General features: G+C 50.5%; 5 protein-coding genes across 5 annotated transcripts in view; 2 read left to right on the top strand and 3 right to left on the bottom strand.

The window, feature by feature from the left end:
- Positions 1 to 76: 76 nt before the first annotated feature.
- GUITHDRAFT_109554 (hypothetical protein) lies at positions 77 to 1,244 on the bottom strand (the record flags this gene model as incomplete). The annotated part of the gene is made up of 6 exons (XM_005831356.1): positions 77 to 161; positions 380 to 441; positions 489 to 659; positions 708 to 819; positions 1,004 to 1,056; positions 1,218 to 1,244. The coding sequence occupies 6 exons, from the start codon at positions 1,242 to 1,244 to the stop codon at positions 77 to 79; spliced, it is 510 nt and encodes a 169-aa protein (XP_005831413.1).
- Positions 1,245 to 5,064: 3,820 nt separating this feature from the next.
- GUITHDRAFT_72179 (hypothetical protein) lies at positions 5,065 to 6,623 on the bottom strand (the record flags this gene model as incomplete). The annotated part of the gene is made up of 4 exons (XM_005831355.1): positions 5,065 to 5,207; positions 5,251 to 5,448; positions 5,664 to 5,745; positions 5,805 to 6,623. 4 exons carry the CDS (start codon positions 6,621 to 6,623, stop codon positions 5,065 to 5,067), a joined length of 1,242 nt encoding a protein of 413 aa, XP_005831412.1.
- Positions 6,624 to 6,959: 336 nt separating this feature from the next.
- GUITHDRAFT_152961 (hypothetical protein) lies at positions 6,960 to 7,858 on the top strand. Its single transcript, XM_005831354.1, has 6 exons — positions 6,960 to 7,050; positions 7,102 to 7,185; positions 7,232 to 7,311; positions 7,357 to 7,497; positions 7,545 to 7,646; positions 7,694 to 7,858. The coding sequence occupies exons 1-6, from the start codon at positions 6,987 to 6,989 to the stop codon at positions 7,775 to 7,777; spliced, it is 555 nt and encodes a 184-aa protein (XP_005831411.1). The 5' UTR covers positions 6,960 to 6,986; the 3' UTR covers positions 7,778 to 7,858.
- A 523-nt stretch (positions 7,859 to 8,381) lies between these two features.
- On the bottom strand, positions 8,382 to 14,050 carry GUITHDRAFT_72189 (hypothetical protein; the record flags this gene model as incomplete). Its single annotated transcript, XM_005831353.1, has 16 exons — positions 8,382 to 8,576; positions 8,628 to 8,692; positions 8,740 to 8,866; positions 8,918 to 9,079; positions 9,151 to 9,270; positions 9,322 to 9,370; positions 9,466 to 9,659; positions 9,706 to 9,886; positions 9,932 to 10,232; positions 10,367 to 10,848; positions 11,014 to 11,453; positions 11,502 to 12,170; positions 12,570 to 12,633; positions 12,836 to 13,109; positions 13,177 to 13,864; positions 13,913 to 14,050. Coding segments are annotated over 16 exons (4,149 nt in total), but the record flags the coding sequence as incomplete, so codon positions are not given.
- Positions 14,051 to 15,927: 1,877 nt separating this feature from the next.
- The window catches only part of GUITHDRAFT_109550 (hypothetical protein), a gene marked incomplete at both ends in the record, with an annotated part of 3,532 nt that continues 1,230 nt past the window's right edge, over positions 15,928 to 18,229 (top strand). The window contains 11 exons of the mRNA XM_005831352.1: positions 15,928 to 15,998; positions 16,186 to 16,249; positions 16,295 to 16,338; positions 16,390 to 16,464; positions 16,544 to 17,000; positions 17,293 to 17,363; positions 17,617 to 17,662; positions 17,706 to 17,760; positions 17,818 to 17,864; positions 17,914 to 17,988; positions 18,043 to 18,123. Of these exons, the coding sequence (XP_005831409.1) occupies positions 15,928 to 15,998; positions 16,186 to 16,249; positions 16,295 to 16,338; positions 16,390 to 16,464; positions 16,544 to 17,000; positions 17,293 to 17,363; positions 17,617 to 17,662; positions 17,706 to 17,760; positions 17,818 to 17,864; positions 17,914 to 17,988; positions 18,043 to 18,123 (1,086 nt within the window). The remainder of the gene's footprint in view (positions 15,999 to 16,185; positions 16,250 to 16,294; positions 16,339 to 16,389; positions 16,465 to 16,543; positions 17,001 to 17,292; positions 17,364 to 17,616; positions 17,663 to 17,705; positions 17,761 to 17,817; positions 17,865 to 17,913; positions 17,989 to 18,042; positions 18,124 to 18,229) is intronic.

Raw genomic sequence — 18,229 nt, 5'->3', positions numbered from 1 at the left:
AAGAAAGACAGGAAGAGAAAGACAGCAAAAGAAAGACAGGAAGAGAAAGACAGCAAAAGAAAGACAGCAAGAGTATCTACTTGTACCTGGTAACATGCTCCTTGCTTGCGATGCCTGGATGCGCTTGTTTTGAGATAGCGTCTTGCCCCACGACTTGAGAGCTGTTGACGAGATGAGAAAAGGAGAGGAGGAGAGAGGAGGAGAGAGGAGGAGAGAAGAGGAGGAAAGGGGAAAGGAGGAAAGTTGAAGAAAATGAGTGTGAGAGAACAAGAGAACATTAGGAAAAGAGGAGAATCGAAAATCAGAAGAGCAGAGCAAGAAGAAGTGAGGAAGCGAAGACGAGATGAGGAGCGATATAAGTATCATCGTTAGCACTCACCTTAACATCCTCCGGTTCTTTCCTCCTGGCGCCAAGTGATCCCTGAAGAGCTCCACGATTTCCTGCCTCCTACTTCAGAACTTCTCCCTCCTCCTTGCTCGCCCATGACCTTCTTGGTAACGTCCTTGAGATGCGCTGCCTCCTGTCTCCTCCTGTCCCAGCATTCCTCCCGCATGCAGATCTCATGGAACAATCTCGAAGATCGCTGCTCGAGCGTGATGTCCGGCTCCAGCTTCTTGGTCCTCAACGAGTCCACATGCTCTCTGAACGTTTCTTCCTCCTGCAGCGAGTCAGGTCCCTCCTCCTCCCCCCCCCCCAGCTCCTGCACCATCTCCTGCAGGTAGGAATGAAAGCTCTGCAGGAACGACTCGATTCGCTGCTCGAGCTCATGAGGGGGTTTGAGCGACTGGATCACAATCCGGATGCCCAGCACTCCCCATCTGCAGCCATACATCACTCCTCGTCCTCGTCCTCGTCCTCGTCCTCGTCCTCGTCCTCGTCCTCGTCCTCGTCCTCGTCCTCGTGACACCCCCCCCCCCCCCTCCGTCCTCGTCCTCCTCGACCCCTCCCCCCCCCCCCTCTCCCTCTCTCGCTTCCTCCATTGCAACCCCAGCTAGTTCTCACCTAGAGTGAACTTCAGAGCTCACAATGTAACCGAGTTGCTCTTTCGTCCGGAGCTAAAAGTGAAGTTAGCTCCTTCCATCCTGCTCCCCTCACCTCCCGTCTCCCTTCTACCCTTTCGTCTCCTCTCCTCCCTTTGCCGCCCCTCCCGCTCTCTCCCTCTATCCTACTCCTCGCTTCCTCTCTCCTTCCTCTCTCCTACTCGCATGCCCTTCACCTGCGTATACGCTTCCTTGACGAGCATCTGGCAGAGCAAGTCTGCATGAGAGCTCAACTTGTGAGAAGTTTTTCCGATCTGATTGCAATGGATCAGTTGTCCACCTTGAATGCTTGGATTATCTCATGATCAGTAGCGATCACAAGAACCATCACCACTATCACTACCACCATCACCACTATCACTACCACCATCACCACTATCACTACCACCATCACCACCACCACCATCATCATAGATTGACCTGAAGTAAGAGAGATGGCCGAGTCGAGATGCTCGTCGCAGGGACAGAGTTGCTCGTGAAGGATGCGACTAGGAGCAGATGGGAGCTGCACAGGAACAGAGATCGAGAGGAGAGAGGAGATGGAAGGAATGGCGTAAGGAGGAAGCAGTGAGAGGAGAAGGAGGAGGAGAGGAGGAGGAGGAGGAGGAGGAGGAGGGTAGTGGTAGCCAGTCAGTAATGAAGATGCGGTTGAAGAAGACGAGTGGGTGACTAGGGGATTAAGAAGAAGGAAGAGTGCAAGGAGGGAGGAGGAGAGGAGGATGAGGATGAGGATGAGGATGAGGAGGAGCAAGACCTTTGTCATGGTAAGCGGAGGAAGTTGTAGAGGGGGATCTTTGCATTCGAGCAATTTTTCAACATCTTGCAAGATTTGCAAACTTTCTTGCTGGTCGATGTTGCCATGAATGAGACTGTCAATCTGTTTTGATCGGTCAGAAGAGGCAAGAGAGGAATCGAGGAGGGGAAGAAGAGGAAGGCAGAGGATTGAAAGAGGAGGAGGGAGAGGAGGAGGAGGGAGAGGAGGAGGAGGGAGAGGAGGAGGAGGTAAGAGAGACTAGTGAGTGATTATGGAGAAAAGTTATGGCCTGAGATGGAGGTTGAGCGGTAGAAGCAAAGGGAGAGGATTGGGAGAACGAAGGGAGAAGCAGAGGAAGAGGATGAAAGAGGAGGAAGCAATGATAGGGAAGAAATGGAGGGAGGGAAAGAGAAAGGAAAACCTTTAAGTTCTCAAGGTATTTCTGTTTGAATTCCATCAGATTGTTGAGTTTCATCTCACTCAATTTTTCCAATCGTTGATCGTGATGGAAGAAGGGACTCTCGAGGAACTGAGTGTTGGAAAGAACAGCATGGAGGTATGACAGTTGAAATCTTGACACTCAGCGTCATCAACCCGACATCTTCCTCCCACATTTTACCTTCTGTTTCGATAATCTGTCATCGCTCGCTCCTGATAACAAGGTGAGAAACGGAACAGAAGGAAAGAGGAAGCAGAGGACGGGGGAGTAGGAGGAAGAGAAGTGGGGACGGGGTGAGGGAAAAGAAGGGGAGAAGGGAGAACTGAAGCGGCAGAGGAAGAGCAGGACCAGGAGGGGATACTGACTTTTGCCATGTCGAACACTTCTGGTGACGGGTTGAGAGACTTCAAAGCGTTGAGCACATCAAACATCAACCTTGAGAGAGCAGTGAGGAAAGAATGAACAGCGTGCAAGAAAACAAAAATCATCACTCACTTGGAAAGTTTGGAGCTGTACCCAAAGAACAACATCCTCAATCCGTAACAGGGTGAGAGGAAAGAATAGTTGGTGATCTCAACACTGATCCCGGCTTCTTCTGCCATGTATCTCTTCTCGTTGATTGTGAACTGACATTGACGTGTCAAGTTGTCCATCCTTGACAGAAAAGGCAATAAACGAACCTCCAGCGTTTCTAGAAGGAGTCGAAGTAGAACCGCATTCTCAACGCTACAGGCATGTTTGAGTGGAAGAACGGGTAGAGGAAAGTTGAGACATTCAAACGAAAAGAGCAAGCCTAGTGCGCACAAGAGACCGTTTTCAATCAGGGCAACAGCAGCGAGGGAGAAGCAATGTCAAAAGAGGGGAACAACTTGAACATCATATGAAGAGAGTCCAAGGGAAGGAGCGATTGAACGTACTTCTGATCTGAGATGGGAGAGTTGAGGGAAAGAAAGATGCTGGCACGTGGAACCTGCGATGGGTTCATAGGGAGACGGGGGGAGGAAAACTTGAAAACCTTGAACGAGACGTCGAGGAGATGCCAGCCAGTTATGAACGAATTATCGATGACCTTGGATGGAACAATGTTGGCATCTTCGAATGAACAAGTGTCAGCGGAGAAGACTAAAACGAGGGGTAAAGGGAGAATGTCAAACTGATGAAGCGAATTCAGCAAAATGCAAAAGATGAAAGAAGAGTGTATTGTGGTTGCACAGGATAAATATAAAGGTTGATCTTTCACCTTGCCCTTCTTTGACTTCTTCTGTCAAGATGTGCATCGTGTCGGACGGGAGATAAGGGTTCACAGGAGGAAGAGACATTTTCTTGACAGCATCAGAAGTTGCACATTCACAATCCCCCGAAAGGTGACAAAACCTGTCGAGATGAAGACAAACGGAACGGAAAAAGTCAAACATGTCAAATTAAGGAAGGGAAAAAGTCAAACATGTCAAATCAATAGTAACGACATAGCAAGTTGCCCACCAGTCTTGAGCTTGAGAGATCCAGGTTGAATTGTGCTCTCGTACTTTGTACCTTTCAAGAAGAACAATCACACACAACTTGTCGAGGGTCTCGTCAGCCAACACAGCCAATGTAAAGTACAGAATGAATGATCATATCTCTTAAGACTCTGCATTACTCATCATCATCGTTGTTGTTGTCGTCACCTTGTTCCAAAGTACTTCTCGACCCAGAACGTCTCATCACTAGCGGAATCAGCGGAAGGAGGAGGAGGAGGAGGAGCCATTTCCTGCCCTTCTAGAAAATCTTTTGGCAGCTCATTCTCAGGGCATGTGAGATGCTAATTGAACACAGGAAATCAGAATTTCATGGCGCCGTTTCCTCATCGTTACCATCCTCATGTTTGACGCCTTCAAGTAGTTGTCTAGAATGTGGTTGACCCGAAAGTTCTGTCCAGGATCAGTCGACAAGAAGAGGAATCATAATATTCATGGTGGTGGTGATGATGATGATGAGAAGAATGCAGTGGAGGAGGAGGAGGAGGAGGAGGAGGAGGAGGAGGAGGAGGAGGAGGAGGAGGAGGAGGAGGAGGAGGAGGAGGAGGAGGAGGAGGAGGAGGAGATGATGATGATGAGGTGGCGGAAGAAGTGATCAGGAGGAGCTGGTGATAAAGGAGAGAAGGATAGCGGAGTGTGAAGGCATGAAAGAGACGGGAGCAGCGTTGAATTTTGTGACCTGCTGCTCATCAAACTCTTCAAAGAACAACTCAGTGGCACAGAGGACTTCCTGCAATCTTGATATCACAAACTGCGGGCTGTCTAACAAGATATTTGTTCACCTTTGGAGGATAATAATGCATTGCGTGTGCCATATTTTCAGACTGAGCGTCCTCCCTGTCTCTGCTGTTTACAAACGATTCAGCAGATGCGCACAGCGAGGGAGAGGAAAGAAGAAGAGTAGCTAACCTCTTGTACAGGAAGTTGAAATCGTGAATCTTCTTCAACTCCAACCACAACGGATATCTTGCAAGCTTCTGATCAAAGGCAGCAGCATCTTTTTCAAGTCCTTCATTCACCTCTCCTCAAACTCTGATTTCCTCAGCAGGTGAATGAAATGGAACACAATCTGCACCATCCCGACTCATCAGCGGGCTGGAGACGGAGACAACTAGTTCCCACCTGCATTACTCGATTCCACGATGGGACCCCCTCCTCTGTCAAGATGACTGACACCACGAAGAGACAAGAGTTCGCGAGCGAGAGAGTCTGAACCACTTGTCAACTATCGCCACCATCTCCTTCCCCTCCTCCCTCCTCTTCTTCTCTGCTTTCCTGCCCTCGTCCTGCGCAACATACTCTCTTGCTACTCCTCAACTCCTCAAATTTCCTCCTCCTGTTCCTCTCTTTCCTGCTCCTGCTCCTGCTCCCTCCTCTTCTCCACCCCGCCTCCTCACCGGGCCAGCCGACAACTCCGAAGCATACCCGAGCTCCTTGAGAACAGCGAGCAAGGATCCTGAGCAGCGATGAGGAGGAGACGACGGGTAAGTTCGCGTCACCTGGTCCCTCATGGCCGATGAGGTGACTAATAAGCTGAGCCGGCTTCGTCTTGTAGAAGGGCTGGATGGGAGGGATCGGAAAGAACATGGCCAGGCGCCGCCTCTCTGTGACCTGGTCAGGGGAGAGCAGGAAAAGTTTGCAAGCAGCATGCGAACCTGAAATGGGAGAGATGTAGAAACTTCGCTTCCAGGATGCATCTAATGAAAACAATGAATGGTTGCAGAAAATGAGTCAATGAGGAGGGTGAGGAGCAAGAGAAGGAGGAGAGGAGCAAGAAGCAGGAGAAGGAGAGGGGAGGAGAGGAGCAGGTGAAGGAGGAGGAGGAGGAGGAGGAGGAGGAGGGCTGAGAATGAAATCATTCTTGCAAGAGTAGGAGAGGCATGCAAGGGTTGAACTGCTGGCTGTGCAATACCATAAGGGACGGAGGAAATCCAATCTCTCAAAGGAACATTCTGCCGATTCGGCACATCGGAGAAGAAAGAAGTAACCAATTCCTGCAAGCAATCGATCAGAGAGGAATCGACACAATCAAGACTTCTATCTTGTTGTCTACCTCCAGCTTGTCTACAGGCTCCTTCCCTATGACTGCGAGGCGCATGGCGTTTGCCGAGTAAAATCTCTCGTGGAACTGAAGGAGCTTCTCCCTCACATTGATGCCTGCCTTCTTCGGATCCTCCAAGAGAGTCTCCAAGTTGCCTCCTCCGAACCGAGACATTGAGTGATCAGAGCTACAAGTGCTTCGTAGCAGCTGGTTCTCCCTCCTGTCATCGTCCTTAAGATTCTTGTTGTGCTCTGAATCTACCGCATTCATCTCGCGCTCGGTCCCACTCTCCGAGAAGAGGGGACAGGAGAAGAAGGCAGCAAACCTCTCCAGCACTTGCTCCAACCTGTCATGCGAGACGATGAAGTGGTACATTGTGTGATCCAGCGAGGTCCAAGCGTTGGAGTACCCTGCCGACTTCCCGCAGATCTCGTCGAAGTTGCTCTCCTCAGGGAACTTGTGCGTCCCCAGGAACAGCATGTGCTCAAGAAAGTGAGCGAGCCCCTGCACCTCTCCAGGATCATCCAGCTGGCCAGCCGCTACACAGAGAGCCGCCGCTGCAGAATGGCAGGAGGGGTCGGAGACGACGATGGCCTCAAGCTGGTTGGCGAGCTTGATGTGCTTGTAGGCTCTCTCGTCTGTTAAGGGCTTGATGATCCAACTGCTCTCGTGCTCTTCACACGTGCCGCTTGTGGATCCAGAGCCATCGCCACCCGGCACTTGAGGTTGGCGGAGGGAAAGCAAGTGGGATATGGATGGGGATGGTTTCAAGACATTCGCAGCATTGCGGTGCAGCTTGAAGGAGTTATGATGTCTCTCTATCACACTCATGGCAGAGGATAAGAGCATGCACAAGAAGAGGCTGCGACGTCCAAAGTTCATGATGCCGAGAGTGTCGACAAGGAGCTTTCAAGCCTGCTGCTGTTTCTTCTCCTGGCTTCTGCTGCTTCTGCTGCTGCTGTCGTCACTGTCGCTGCTGCTGCTGCTGCTGCTGTCGTCACTGTCGCTGCTGACTGTCTTCCTTCTCTTCCTCCTCCTGTTCTTGTTCACTTCACCTCCCCTCTGAAATGGCCGCCGAAACCATCACCGGTGGGTCGGATCCCCACAACTTTCAAACTTTCAAACTTTCAACGCGCTCAAGGAATGAAACCTTCAAACTTGAAAAGTCTTCTCTACCACAATGCACTAGCAGCAATGCGGGCAAGGAAAGGCACCGAACTGCCAGACGATCCCATCGACGAGGACGAGCAGGATGCAGGTGAGAGCAAGAGGGATGCATGCTCAGAAAACTCCCTCTGACTCGTCGCAGTCATCGAGCAGTTCAAGACAAATCAGGAGAGAGCAGAAAAGTTTTTCTCCACCCTCCTCATCCTAGTTCTGGTTGCGTTGTTCGGTGAGTTCATGCCGCTTTTATCAGGTTCTCATGACGTCACTGGCAGCGTTCTTCATCATGCATGCTTACTTGCATGTCCTCTCCCCTTGGCCATCACCTTTCGAGGGGTTGAGGGAAGCCGACAAGGTCGAAATCTTATTCTAACATGCTCTCGTGATGGGATCATGGCAGCTAGGAAGAAATCTAGCAGGGTCTGGTCACACTCTCACTGCTATCTCCATCCTCTTCAACGCTGTTTCCATCATTTCCAATGACAAGATGAGAAGCATGCGAAGATCGCTGTTGAACATTGCTGCCCTAGCAGCGATCTTGGTAATCTGACTTGAAGACATCTTGGTTGATTCATCAACTCATGTCAGAGCTTGGTTATCTGGATCCGAGTTCTCTCAAGCCTCCCAACCTTCTCACGTCCCTACTTGTTCTTCTTCACCAGCATTTTGCTCGGCCCATTCCTCATACAGGTGAATTTACAACCTCACATCATTTTGCCCCTGGTGACGGCATTCAGGCTTGTTTCATGCACGTGTGTTTGGAGACTCGTAAGGAGATATCGAAGCTGCATGGCTACAAGTACCGCTGCAGGAATGCTTGAGTGGTAGCGGACAACAACTGCTGCAGTAGAGACTTGTCTACAACTGTTTGTAACTTGATTGAAGTGTGTTAAATTTCGAAAGTTGGCAGTAATGTACAATGGTGTGAATTCCTCCTCTCATCTCGCTTGCAGCGACAACCTCAGTTGAGCCTCAAAGTTCTGCCCCTTCTGGACCTGCCAGCCGCTCAGCGTTCGCTGCCCCCTCCTCCTCACCTCCCATCTCCGACTACCTGTAACGATCTTTCCTTCCATTCTCTGTACGCACGCTGCAAGCACCTGCTCGCGTAATCCTCGGCTGCAGTGGCCGTCCTGCCCATCTTGTCACATCGCTCAAGTTTGACAACCTTTCCTACCTCCCGCCGTCGTGCATAGTCGTCGGCTCAGCCACCACCATCGAACCCTCCTTGTGCGGCGCCTGCTCGTCCTTCCCTTTCATTCCAGTCTCTGACTTATCATTCGTTTCATCGCCCAGCTGGTGGTCCATCTCATCGTCCTGCCCCAAGTCTCCCCCCGACAGGACTCGTTTCACGCACGCCGCGAACGTGTCGTAGTACCGCACGTGCTCCCCGTGGACCGGGATGTGCAAGTCTTTGATAACCTGCCCTCACCTCACCCTCCTCCTCCCTCGCCGCTGCTCTCTCCCTCTCCTCACCTTGATCAGCATCGGCTCGGTGATGTGCTCCCTCTTCAGCCCCAGCGGAGGACTCAGCTTCTTGATGAGTTCGGGCACGAGGGTCACGGATATCCTCCCCTTCGCCCCGGGGTCTAGTTCCATCCAGACCTCCACGAATTCTTGAAGCTGCCGCGAGTTTCAGTTCTCACATCCACAGCTCTGCTCATGTCGCTTCACCTTGTCCATGGGCAGCACGGATGATTCTTCCTTGGAGAGCTCGGCAAAGTTCTCGATGATGACAGCTGCGAAGAGTCAGGACGAGCTCCACAAGGGCAGCTGGGAAAGTCACCTGTGAACAGCTGGACTAGGACGTAGGCTCCGAGGATTTGCCACATCACATGAAAGATGATTCCTTCCCACTGATTGCCGCAGCCGTCCCCCAAGTAAGGACCATAACACTTGCTGCAAGCTTTGTACTGGTCGCTCTGCATCATCGTCATCGGAAAGAAAGCTCTTCTCTACCTCACCTCCATGCAGTAGAACATGATGCCGTTCCAGGCCTCGCCCGTCGTCTGCCGGAACAAGAGGAAGATGGCGCTGTCAAGAGAGCTGTAGCTGGCGAGGTCCGACATTCGGCCGTACACATCTTGTCCGGTGTTCACGTTGTAGAAGAGATTGACTCCCATCACCTGAAACGACGTGACCACGTGTCACAGGCAGGAAGCAAGGGAGGGGGCTCGAGGATGGTGAGAGGGCTTACCGCAAAGATGATGAGGGAGAGGAAGAGGACTACTCCAATATTCCACAGGGAGGGCATGGACTCGAGCAGAGTGACGATCATTTGGCGGATTCCTTTGGATCTCCTGACGAGCCGGAACACCTTGTAGTCTCGTCAGCCAACCATCACAGCAAGAAACTGGGAAATCCTCACCCTCACGATTCGCAGCGCTCTCAGCGGTTTCAAACCCGGGAAAGACACGCTGCAAGGGCAAGTGAGCACATCGTGCGGTATCCTCTCGCTCCCCCAGACCTCACAGATCCGGAGACAGCGCAGCTGTAGTCTCCTCGGAGGAACTCGATGGAGAGGGTTGAGACGGAGATCAGCACAACCAGGAAGTCCAAGATGTTCCACTTGTCTGTGAAGTACCACTTGGGGCCCAGCCCAATCAGCTTCAAGACAGCCTCTGTGACAAACACGCAAGAGAACGAGAAGTTAATCCAGAAGATTATTGCCACCACGCATTCATCTTGATTGTAAGTGTTCATCAACTGACAAGCGACAGTCAGCGTTCGTCTGATCCTCAGATAAGATCACCATGACGATGACGTTGGCACAGATGGAGAAGGTGATGAAGTATTCGAACCAGGCGTGATTGATGAGATGGTAGAAGAAGCTCCGAAACTTGTTCGATGGGCCCTCCCGTCGTTTGAGAGGCTTCAGGCTGGATATCGCCCTGCGCATCTCCTTCCACTCCTGTTGTTCAGGGGTGAGAAACCTGAAGTGCAAGTCAGCCAATCTCAAACCACCCGCAAGCGCTCACGGAGTGATCCCGTCGTTCATGCTCTTGATCCGAATGTAGTTCTTGATCACCTCTGCCACAATCAGGTTGAGGAGGATAAACGCTCCTAGGATGATGTGCACGACGCAGTAAAGAGAGAACCAAGGATTCTGATTCGGTATCGGTGTCACCCCGACCTCAACGACGTCCACGGCTGCCGACATGACATCCATCCACCCCTCTGTGGTTGACATCTGAAACAGAGTCGAGAGAGCTTCAGCCAGGTTGTCGAAGGAATAATCCTTGTCCAACCACACGCCAGAGGAGGTGGGAGAGGTTCCGTCTGTGCCTGCAGATACACATTCTATGATGGTGGGAACGGATGTGTTGCCTGCCATGAGGGGTGCAGGTGTGTACAGATTTCCAAGGGGGAAGTATGCTGTCCCATAAAAGATTTGATTAGCCACATCCACACACCTGGCTTGTTTTTCAGGAGAGGAGAGTCGGGAGGAGAGTTTACAAACCTGTACAACTTGCCACGGAAGAACTGCACACCAAGCATGGCATAGATGACGAACCAGAACAAAACAACCACCATGACATTCATCATCGCGGGAATACTTGATAGCAAGCAAACTACTGCTATCTTCAAAGATTTGTTTCGTTTGATCACCCGAAGTGGTCTCAAAGCTCTCAGGGCCCTGAGAACTTTGAACGACTTCGCAGAAGCGGCGCTTCCAAATGAGCTGAGCATTGAAATCACGACAACGAAACAATCCAAACAATTCCACGAGTCTCTGAGGTAGGCATACTGGTGGAACAAGAGACCGTCCACAATGAGCTTCAGAATCATCTCAGAGAAGAAAACCAAGGTAAAAACAACGTCCATTGTGCTCAAGATGTTATTCTCGTAGGCAATCGAACAACAGGGAGGAATATTCACTGTGCGGCCTGGAGCGCTGGTGGCGTTGCAGGGGTCCCACAGGATTCCAAAGTTAGTGTCCAAGGCGTTTCTGGGGCAATTGATGTTTACAGTTTGACCAGGAATGGCAGCACTTCCCGTGCAGTCAAGTCTTTCTGGAGGCAAAGGACATGCAGCGGCGATGAAAGAAGCATCTGGCGACTCGATGAGCAACGTCACGCTGGTTATCAAGATGCACAACAGAATGAACGTCTCAAAGATGGGATTCTGAATGCAGAATGCCACAAACACCCTCACAGGGTGCTTCCTAGGGAGAATGAAGAAAGATCGATGATTTGCAATCTTCAGCTTTCTGTTCTTCCCGAAGAACCGAATGCTCATAAACAGGTTGGGATCCTCACTCTCGCCATCTGAAGTCGCCTCCGGATGGATTCGAATCGACGCTGCAAATGCTAGTGCTTCCTGCGTTTCAGCCGACGTCGCCCTCAATTTCTGTTGGAACTCGGTACTCAGACGCCTCGGCATTTCCTTGGCCTTCTTTGTTACATTCGCGAGTATTTTTCGGAATCCAGCAGCCATTTTTGAGGCTAAGGATTTGTTTTCTTTCTTTCCGCCTTCTTCACCGTCAGTTTCACCAAATCCCTGCAAAATAGAAGAATCAGAACATCAGGTGAGATGGTTTTGTGTCACCTGCAACAATATCGAGATGAAAAGATTCATCACGATGTAGTTTCCAAACGCCACTATGAAAATTGTCAGCAAGCAATTCCATGGGCTGCTAGATCCAACGGCTGTCATCGAGTTGTACATGATCGTATTCCAGTTTTCAGTCGATATGATTTGAAACACGATGAAGAAGGACCCGTGTCCCAATTCCGACGGGACAAATGAATCGAAGTTGCTACGTGGGGAATCCGTCTTGTTATACTTCAAGTTCCCTCCAAAAAATTGCATGGCAAGCAAGGCAAACATGTACATGAACATAACCCAGAAGATGGTGACAGGGCCGAGAGAACTGATCGCTCTCCCCAATGAGGTCATGATCCGCCTCATTTCTTCCCACGATTTTGCCAGCCTAAGAAGCCTTAGAATTCTCAAACCTCGGAGGGCTGATAAAGATGAGCCGTTTGAACCTGAAGTGCTCAGCGCTCCGATAATGAGCTCGACCGTGCTTGCAATCACAACAAAGCAGTCAAAAACGTTGAACCCATCACTGAAATACTGCTTGAAGCCTAACGCAATCCACTTCAAAACCATCTCAATCACAAAAATGATGGTTAGCGATAGGTTCACGTTGTCCAATACTGCGTTGAGGGAAGTAGGAAAGTCAGGACACTGAGACAAGTCATCGCCGCACAACTGGCGCAACGAAATTTTGACTGGCGACGAAGGCAAAATTCCCTGTTGATAGCTAAAAGTAGCTGCAGTGTATAATCCGAGTTGACACGTTCCACTACCCGTGAAAAAGCAGCCCAAGCCCGTTCTTCCGGCCTCATTTGCACAATCGACTGGGTTCGTTTTGGTTGAGCAGATTGACTTTGAATTCGGCCAGATCAGAGCATCATCTGTCAAGAAACAAAAAATATTCTGATCCGGTCGCATCCCACCACCTTGCCCATCAGTATCCCAAGTTCTGTTGAACAAAGGACCCACACAGTAGTCTGACGCATTAGCAGGTAAGCTTGGATCCAATGCACACCTCCGTTTGCAGATGTTTGTTTCATACAGTGTCTGATCGTGAAAGTACATAGCCATCACAATAGAATTGCAAATGATGGCAACAGTGATCAAGTTCACAAAGAATGAATTGAACACCACAAGCCTCACAATACTTCGAATTTTTCCTGCCCAACTCACTAGTTTTTCGTCCAATTTCTTACCCAGTGAAATATGCTTCCATGAAACGCGAATCGAAGAAAGCATGTTGATAGTTTCCAAAACTTTGGATGACTTCCTTCCTCCTGATTTGTACTGATTCTGTTGAGCAAGTGTTGTCAGTCTATGAAAATCAAATGGAGGTAGACATTACATCGTTTGGCTTCAAGATTGCTTCTTCGTGGAGGGCTTCCATTTCTTTTTCAGATTTCTCTTCCTCTACTGCTTGAAGGTATGCATCCGACAAGACCGCTAGCGCAAGCTGCAGAACAAAGAATGTTCCGACCAATACCCACATCACAAAATAGATTCTTGCGGACCAATCTCCCCAACTTGCTTGGTAATTGTACAACAAATCTGTTGTCCAGCCTTCTAGAGTCAATGTTTCCCACAGTACCACCAAGCATTCTAAAAAGTTGTCAACTGCACATCCAAATTCAGCTTCAAAACAAGCAAAGATTCTAAGACTTACAGCTTAGATATCCACCACCCTCATAGAAAGGGTTGTTGTTCCACTCGGAGCACCAATCATGGTAACACCACTTCTTGAAGCTGCACACCGAATTGTAATATACCCCATCGATGGCGAATTGAGGACAAGGGTTTAGAGAATTGCAGAAAGAGATACCTGCATTGTAACTGCCTATCATATTGTATGCTTCTGCAATGTATGGTATCTGTTGGCTCATGAGAATGGTGCGGGCAGATTCAGAAAAGTTATTCGCTCCTGGAGTGGGATCGACATAGCATCGACCCCTTAACTGTCCAGCAGCCAATTCAAGCGCGAGAATTCCGAATACAGTCATCATGAAGGCCAGCAGCAACACAACGTTCGTCAAAGCACGAAGTGAGCTGATTACAGTCTTGATCAAGGGTTGCATGCCCTTAATCCTTGTCATGGTCCTCAATGGCCTCAATATCCTTGCAACTCTCAGAACAGTCACATTCTGAATGAGCCCAGGGACTAAACTGATCAAACTGCAAATAACGACTACGAAATCAATCCAGTTCCATGGATCTCTCAGGTACGCATGCTTGTGCAAAACAAATCCCCTAGCAATGATCTTGATAACCATTTCCATGGAGAACAAGCATGTGAACAAGTACTCAGTCACTTGTAACAGTGGCTGGACGTTTGACCACGAGCTGCAGTCACCTAGTCGAGTGTAGAAGATTCTCTTGTAGCTGTCGTTCTCGATGCAGACTGATGCAGCGCATGAGCAGACGGGATCGTCCAAGACAAGCAAGATGCAATTCAAGATGATGAATCCAAGAACAGTCCTGTTGAACCACTCCCATTCGGCTATCTTGATGAAAGCTTCTCGGATTGAACTGCTGCTTTCTAAACAAAACAAAGACCTATTCAGGTACTGTTCTTCTTCGCGGGCAATTAATTTCTTCTTTTCTCGCTGCAGATCTCTCAACACCTCCTTCCAATCAACACTCAAAAGCGCAATTCTCTCAGTGTCTGTGGGTCTGCTATCACAGAACCCGCTCGGAGAATAGATCCGCTCCGTCCAGACTTGTCGAAGTTGAGGCTCGCGTTTGATTGGTCCTCTCCATGCTCCTCAACCCGTTCAGATTGTTCACTCATGGTTCTAGCAGATTGTTCCACAAAAAGCCAGCTCTTGATGCACAATCTGTGGTGAAATGTACTGCTATCAAGCCAAACTCCTTGTCAAATCCTGCATTCCGAACCCACTGTAGACAAAGGAGGGCTGAATATCAAGCCTGATAGGAGCTGAAGAAGGAAATAAATCAGCAAGATTCAAGGCATACTAGGAAAGAAGGCCACGTGGACAGCACAAACAGATGACAAGAGGATGGATATGTTAGCGGACGTTCTGGGGTGAGCACTGCCAATGGATGAGTGGAACTCAAGGGATGATGCAAGCAGGTGAACATCATTGTTATCAATACAAAAGGAGACATTGTTCAGACAAGCATAGAGCCCATGTTATTTCATGGAAGGAATGACCGAAGAATCAGGGCAGGCAAGGGGTCATTCGACATCGTACTAAGAGGGATTCTGGGCAGCAAGGCACCAGGATTCTGGGCAGCAAGGCACTTGAGAAGATAGAAAGGGCGTGAAGGTCCGGAGGAAGGAGGAGAAGGGTGGATCAGAGAGCCAGAGGAGGAGGAGGAGGAGGAGGAGGAGGAGGAGAGAAGGAAAGATGTAGTCTCGGTCTCACCTGCTGCTCTCCCGCACACAGTGAGGTACCGACATGTCGAAAGCTGATTGCTGTTGGAAAAATGAGGAATGGTGATGGGTAGGGTAATCTCAAGCAGGGGTACGTTTTAGGACGTTATGTCTTCAATACAGGGGTGGGTTGTGTGAGAAAAAAATAGAAGTCTAGGTGGGGGTAGTTCTGGATAGTAAATAGAGCCTGGAAAAAAAGGTTGAGAGTAGCAAGGGGGTGGGGTCATGAAACTCCTTGACTACCAATGTTTTTGTAATTGGAAGATGGGGTACTACCATGAGAGGTGGTGGATGACTGGTCTTTTGGAGGTGGTAGGGGTGCAAAGATAGCTCATTGAAATGGGTGGGGGTGTGGTGCGTTGTTTGTAGATGACGGCTACAGGGTGATGAAACGTTAGACGGAGGGGTACTTTTAGAGTGAGATGCACGGGTACCTTTCACTTCGGTTGGGTCATCTGAATCGGGGGTGGGTATGAGGAACTTAGTGAATGGTTGCGGTTTTGGATCATTTTGCAAAAAAAACTCAGGGGAAAGGGGTACGGGCCGCAGTGGAGAGGGGTGGGTCAAGGAATTAAAGGGGGTGGTGACCTGGGGAATAGGGGGTTGTTGCCTTTAGGCGTTTGAGTGAAAATTAATAAAAAATCCCGGCGAGATTCTGAGGCGAGCCTAAGTTAATGACTGTCCGGCTTCCAGTGGGGTGGGGTGGCTGGCATTGCCTGGATATGCCTCATAATGTCAAGGGTGATTTGTGGTCAATGAAGGGGTAGGGGTCCACTACACCTTGCATTCTATGATTTGAAACAGTGGGTTAGCATTCCGAAGTTCACTTAGACACTGGGTGGGTACTAAGAGGGGAGGGAAGGGGTACTCCTGATCAACTGTAGCCGGCGGAAAAGTGCAGAAAAGTTGACTTGAGGGACGTGATCAGACGAGGGCCCGCCCCGGAGTCCGACTCTCAGGGTCAGGGCCCCGAGTTTCCGTTAATATCACCGGTTGCAATGAAACGGTTTGTTGTTGCATAGAACCGGATCTGACGTGGAGATGGTCGGGATGCGGCGATCGATGCTGCTGCTCCTGCTGCTAGTGGCGACACGTGCAGGCGCCATGGACATGTAAGAGCAACATGAAGCAGTGCCAGCACTAGCAAACAGCAATGAGCAACCATAGCTGCATTCTTGACGATCATCACGATCATCATGATCACAAGCTCCCAAATACACTTTTATCAGACACATGTCAAGTTTCTGCACATTCATAGTTGCTCACTGTGCGAGGCAACCCTACTGATTCCATGGCAAGGCAAGCTCAAGAGAGTTTCGACGAGAAAGACGTTCTTGAGCTCAATGGAAACAACTTCCAAGAGGTTTGTGAGGAACGAGGCTTGTCACAGGTGCTGAGAGGATGGCAGGGAATCAAGAAGTTTAAGTTCGCCCTTGTGGAGTTCTATGCTCCGTGAGTGGTTGATTCGTCATCATGCTCTTTGTGACGTGTGGGGGAATGCAGATGGTGCGGTCACTGCAAGAACCTCGCTCCCGAGTATGCGAAGGCGGCGACAGAGCTAGCAGAGATCCTCCCGACGTGAAGCTGGTCAAGGTGAGGGCGCGATGAGCGCGGAGTGAGGAGGTCACCAGGGAGCGCAGGTTGATGCTACAGCCAGCGAGAGCGAGTACCTGGGGAAGCTCTACGGGGTAGAAGGTTTCCCAACGCTCAAGTGGTTTGTGGGAGGTGTGCTGTATGACAAGAACCCCATGGTTCGGCGCAAGGAGGAGATCGTGCGGTGGGTGAAGAAGAACAGCGGGCCTCCCGCGAACAAGATTGAGGACGAGGGGCAGCTGGAGGAGCTGAAGAAGCGAAGGTTCAGCGTTGTCGGATTCTTCCAGGACGAAAAATCCGACGAGTACAAAGCGTTCCTGGAGGCAGCGGAGGAGGATCAAATCTACGATTACTTCGTCGTTCACAAACCAGCGCTTGCTCAGCAGGAGGGCGCCAAGGAGCCAGCGCTCTTGTTCTACCGTGACTTCGATGAGAACAAGGTCGTGTATGACGGCAAGTTCGACAAGTCGGAGATTTTGAATGCTGTCAAAGTGCATGCCAGGTTGAAAGACGTCATTCAGGTTGGCCCCTATGACTTTAGCCTGCAGACCGAGGTTGATAACCATGTCGGTGGAGACTACTCCTCTCATCTTTGAGAACCAGCTCCCCAAGGTCTCCTCCTCCTCTCCTCTTCTTCCACCTCACCCAACCTCTCTCCCCCGCTCTTCTCCACCACCACCACCACCACCTCCTCCTCCTCTTCGTCTTCCTCCAGGTCCTTCCTTCTCTCCCCCTTACTCTCCCCCTTACTCTCATTCCTACTCCTCTTCTTCACTCTTGTCAGCCTTGTCCTCCTCCTCACTCGACTTCCAGATCTTTTTGTTCAACCCCAACGAAAAAAGCCTGTCAGCCTTCAAGGAAGCCTCGGACCTCATGCAATTTAGGTCTCCTCTCCCCTCCCCTCCCCTCCCCTCCTCTCCTCTCCTCTCCTCTCCTCTCCTCTCCTCTCCTCTCCTCTCCTCTCCTCTCCTCTCCTCTCCTCTCCTCTCCTCTCCTCTCCTCTCCCCTCCTCTCCTCTCCCCTCCTCTCCTCTCCTCTCCCCTCCTCCCCGTCCTCCTCCTCGTCCGTCTCCCCGCCTCCCCGTGCTTGTCCTGGTCCTTGCCTCCTCCCCCTCTCCTCCTCCTTATCCTTGTGCAGGGGCAAGTATATCTTTGCGGTCATCGGGGAGCAGGTGGAGCAGCTGGTGCTGCCGTGATGTCGTGTGGTGATGAAAGTTTTCGGAGCAGGCGGATCCAGAGTTTGCCACTTTCATCGGAGCAGAGAAGGGAAAGAAGGAGAGCGGTGGGGCGGGTCGAGGAGGAGGAGGATGAGTCGAGGTGACGCTGGTTCTTGTCGTAGAGCTCTTCATCTTGAACGTCCAGAACATGAAGAAGTACCGGCAACAGGTGCTCGTGACCTGTTAGCCGATGGCGCGAAGTGTTGAGGACATGTCAGGGTGTGGTGACGTTGGATGCGATCAAAAACTTCTTGTCGGACTTCGAGAACAACAAGGCTCCGATCTTTCTCAAGGTTTCGTGTTGCTGCTGCACGCAACTCTGATGTTCACTCGTTCTTGTCCTGCAGTCGAGCCCTGTGCAGGAAGGATGGGACAAGGGAGTGGTCAAAGAGCTCGCGTCGTCCCAATGGAAGGAGTTCGTCAACCAGGTGAGCTATGAAAGGAAGAGGGAGGGGGAGGGAGGGGGGAAGAGGGGAGAGGGAGGGGAGGGGAGGAAGGAGGGAAGGGAAAGGAGGGAGGGAGGAGGGAGGGGAG

The sequence above is a fragment of the Guillardia theta genome (genome assembly GCF_000315625.1).
Source record: "Guillardia theta CCMP2712 unplaced genomic scaffold GUITHscaffold_40, whole genome shotgun sequence".
Taxonomy (NCBI): domain Eukaryota; class Cryptophyceae; order Pyrenomonadales; family Geminigeraceae; genus Guillardia; species Guillardia theta.
Note: the sequence above shows the minus strand (reverse complement) of the source record. Positions and strands in the feature narration are given on the sequence as shown.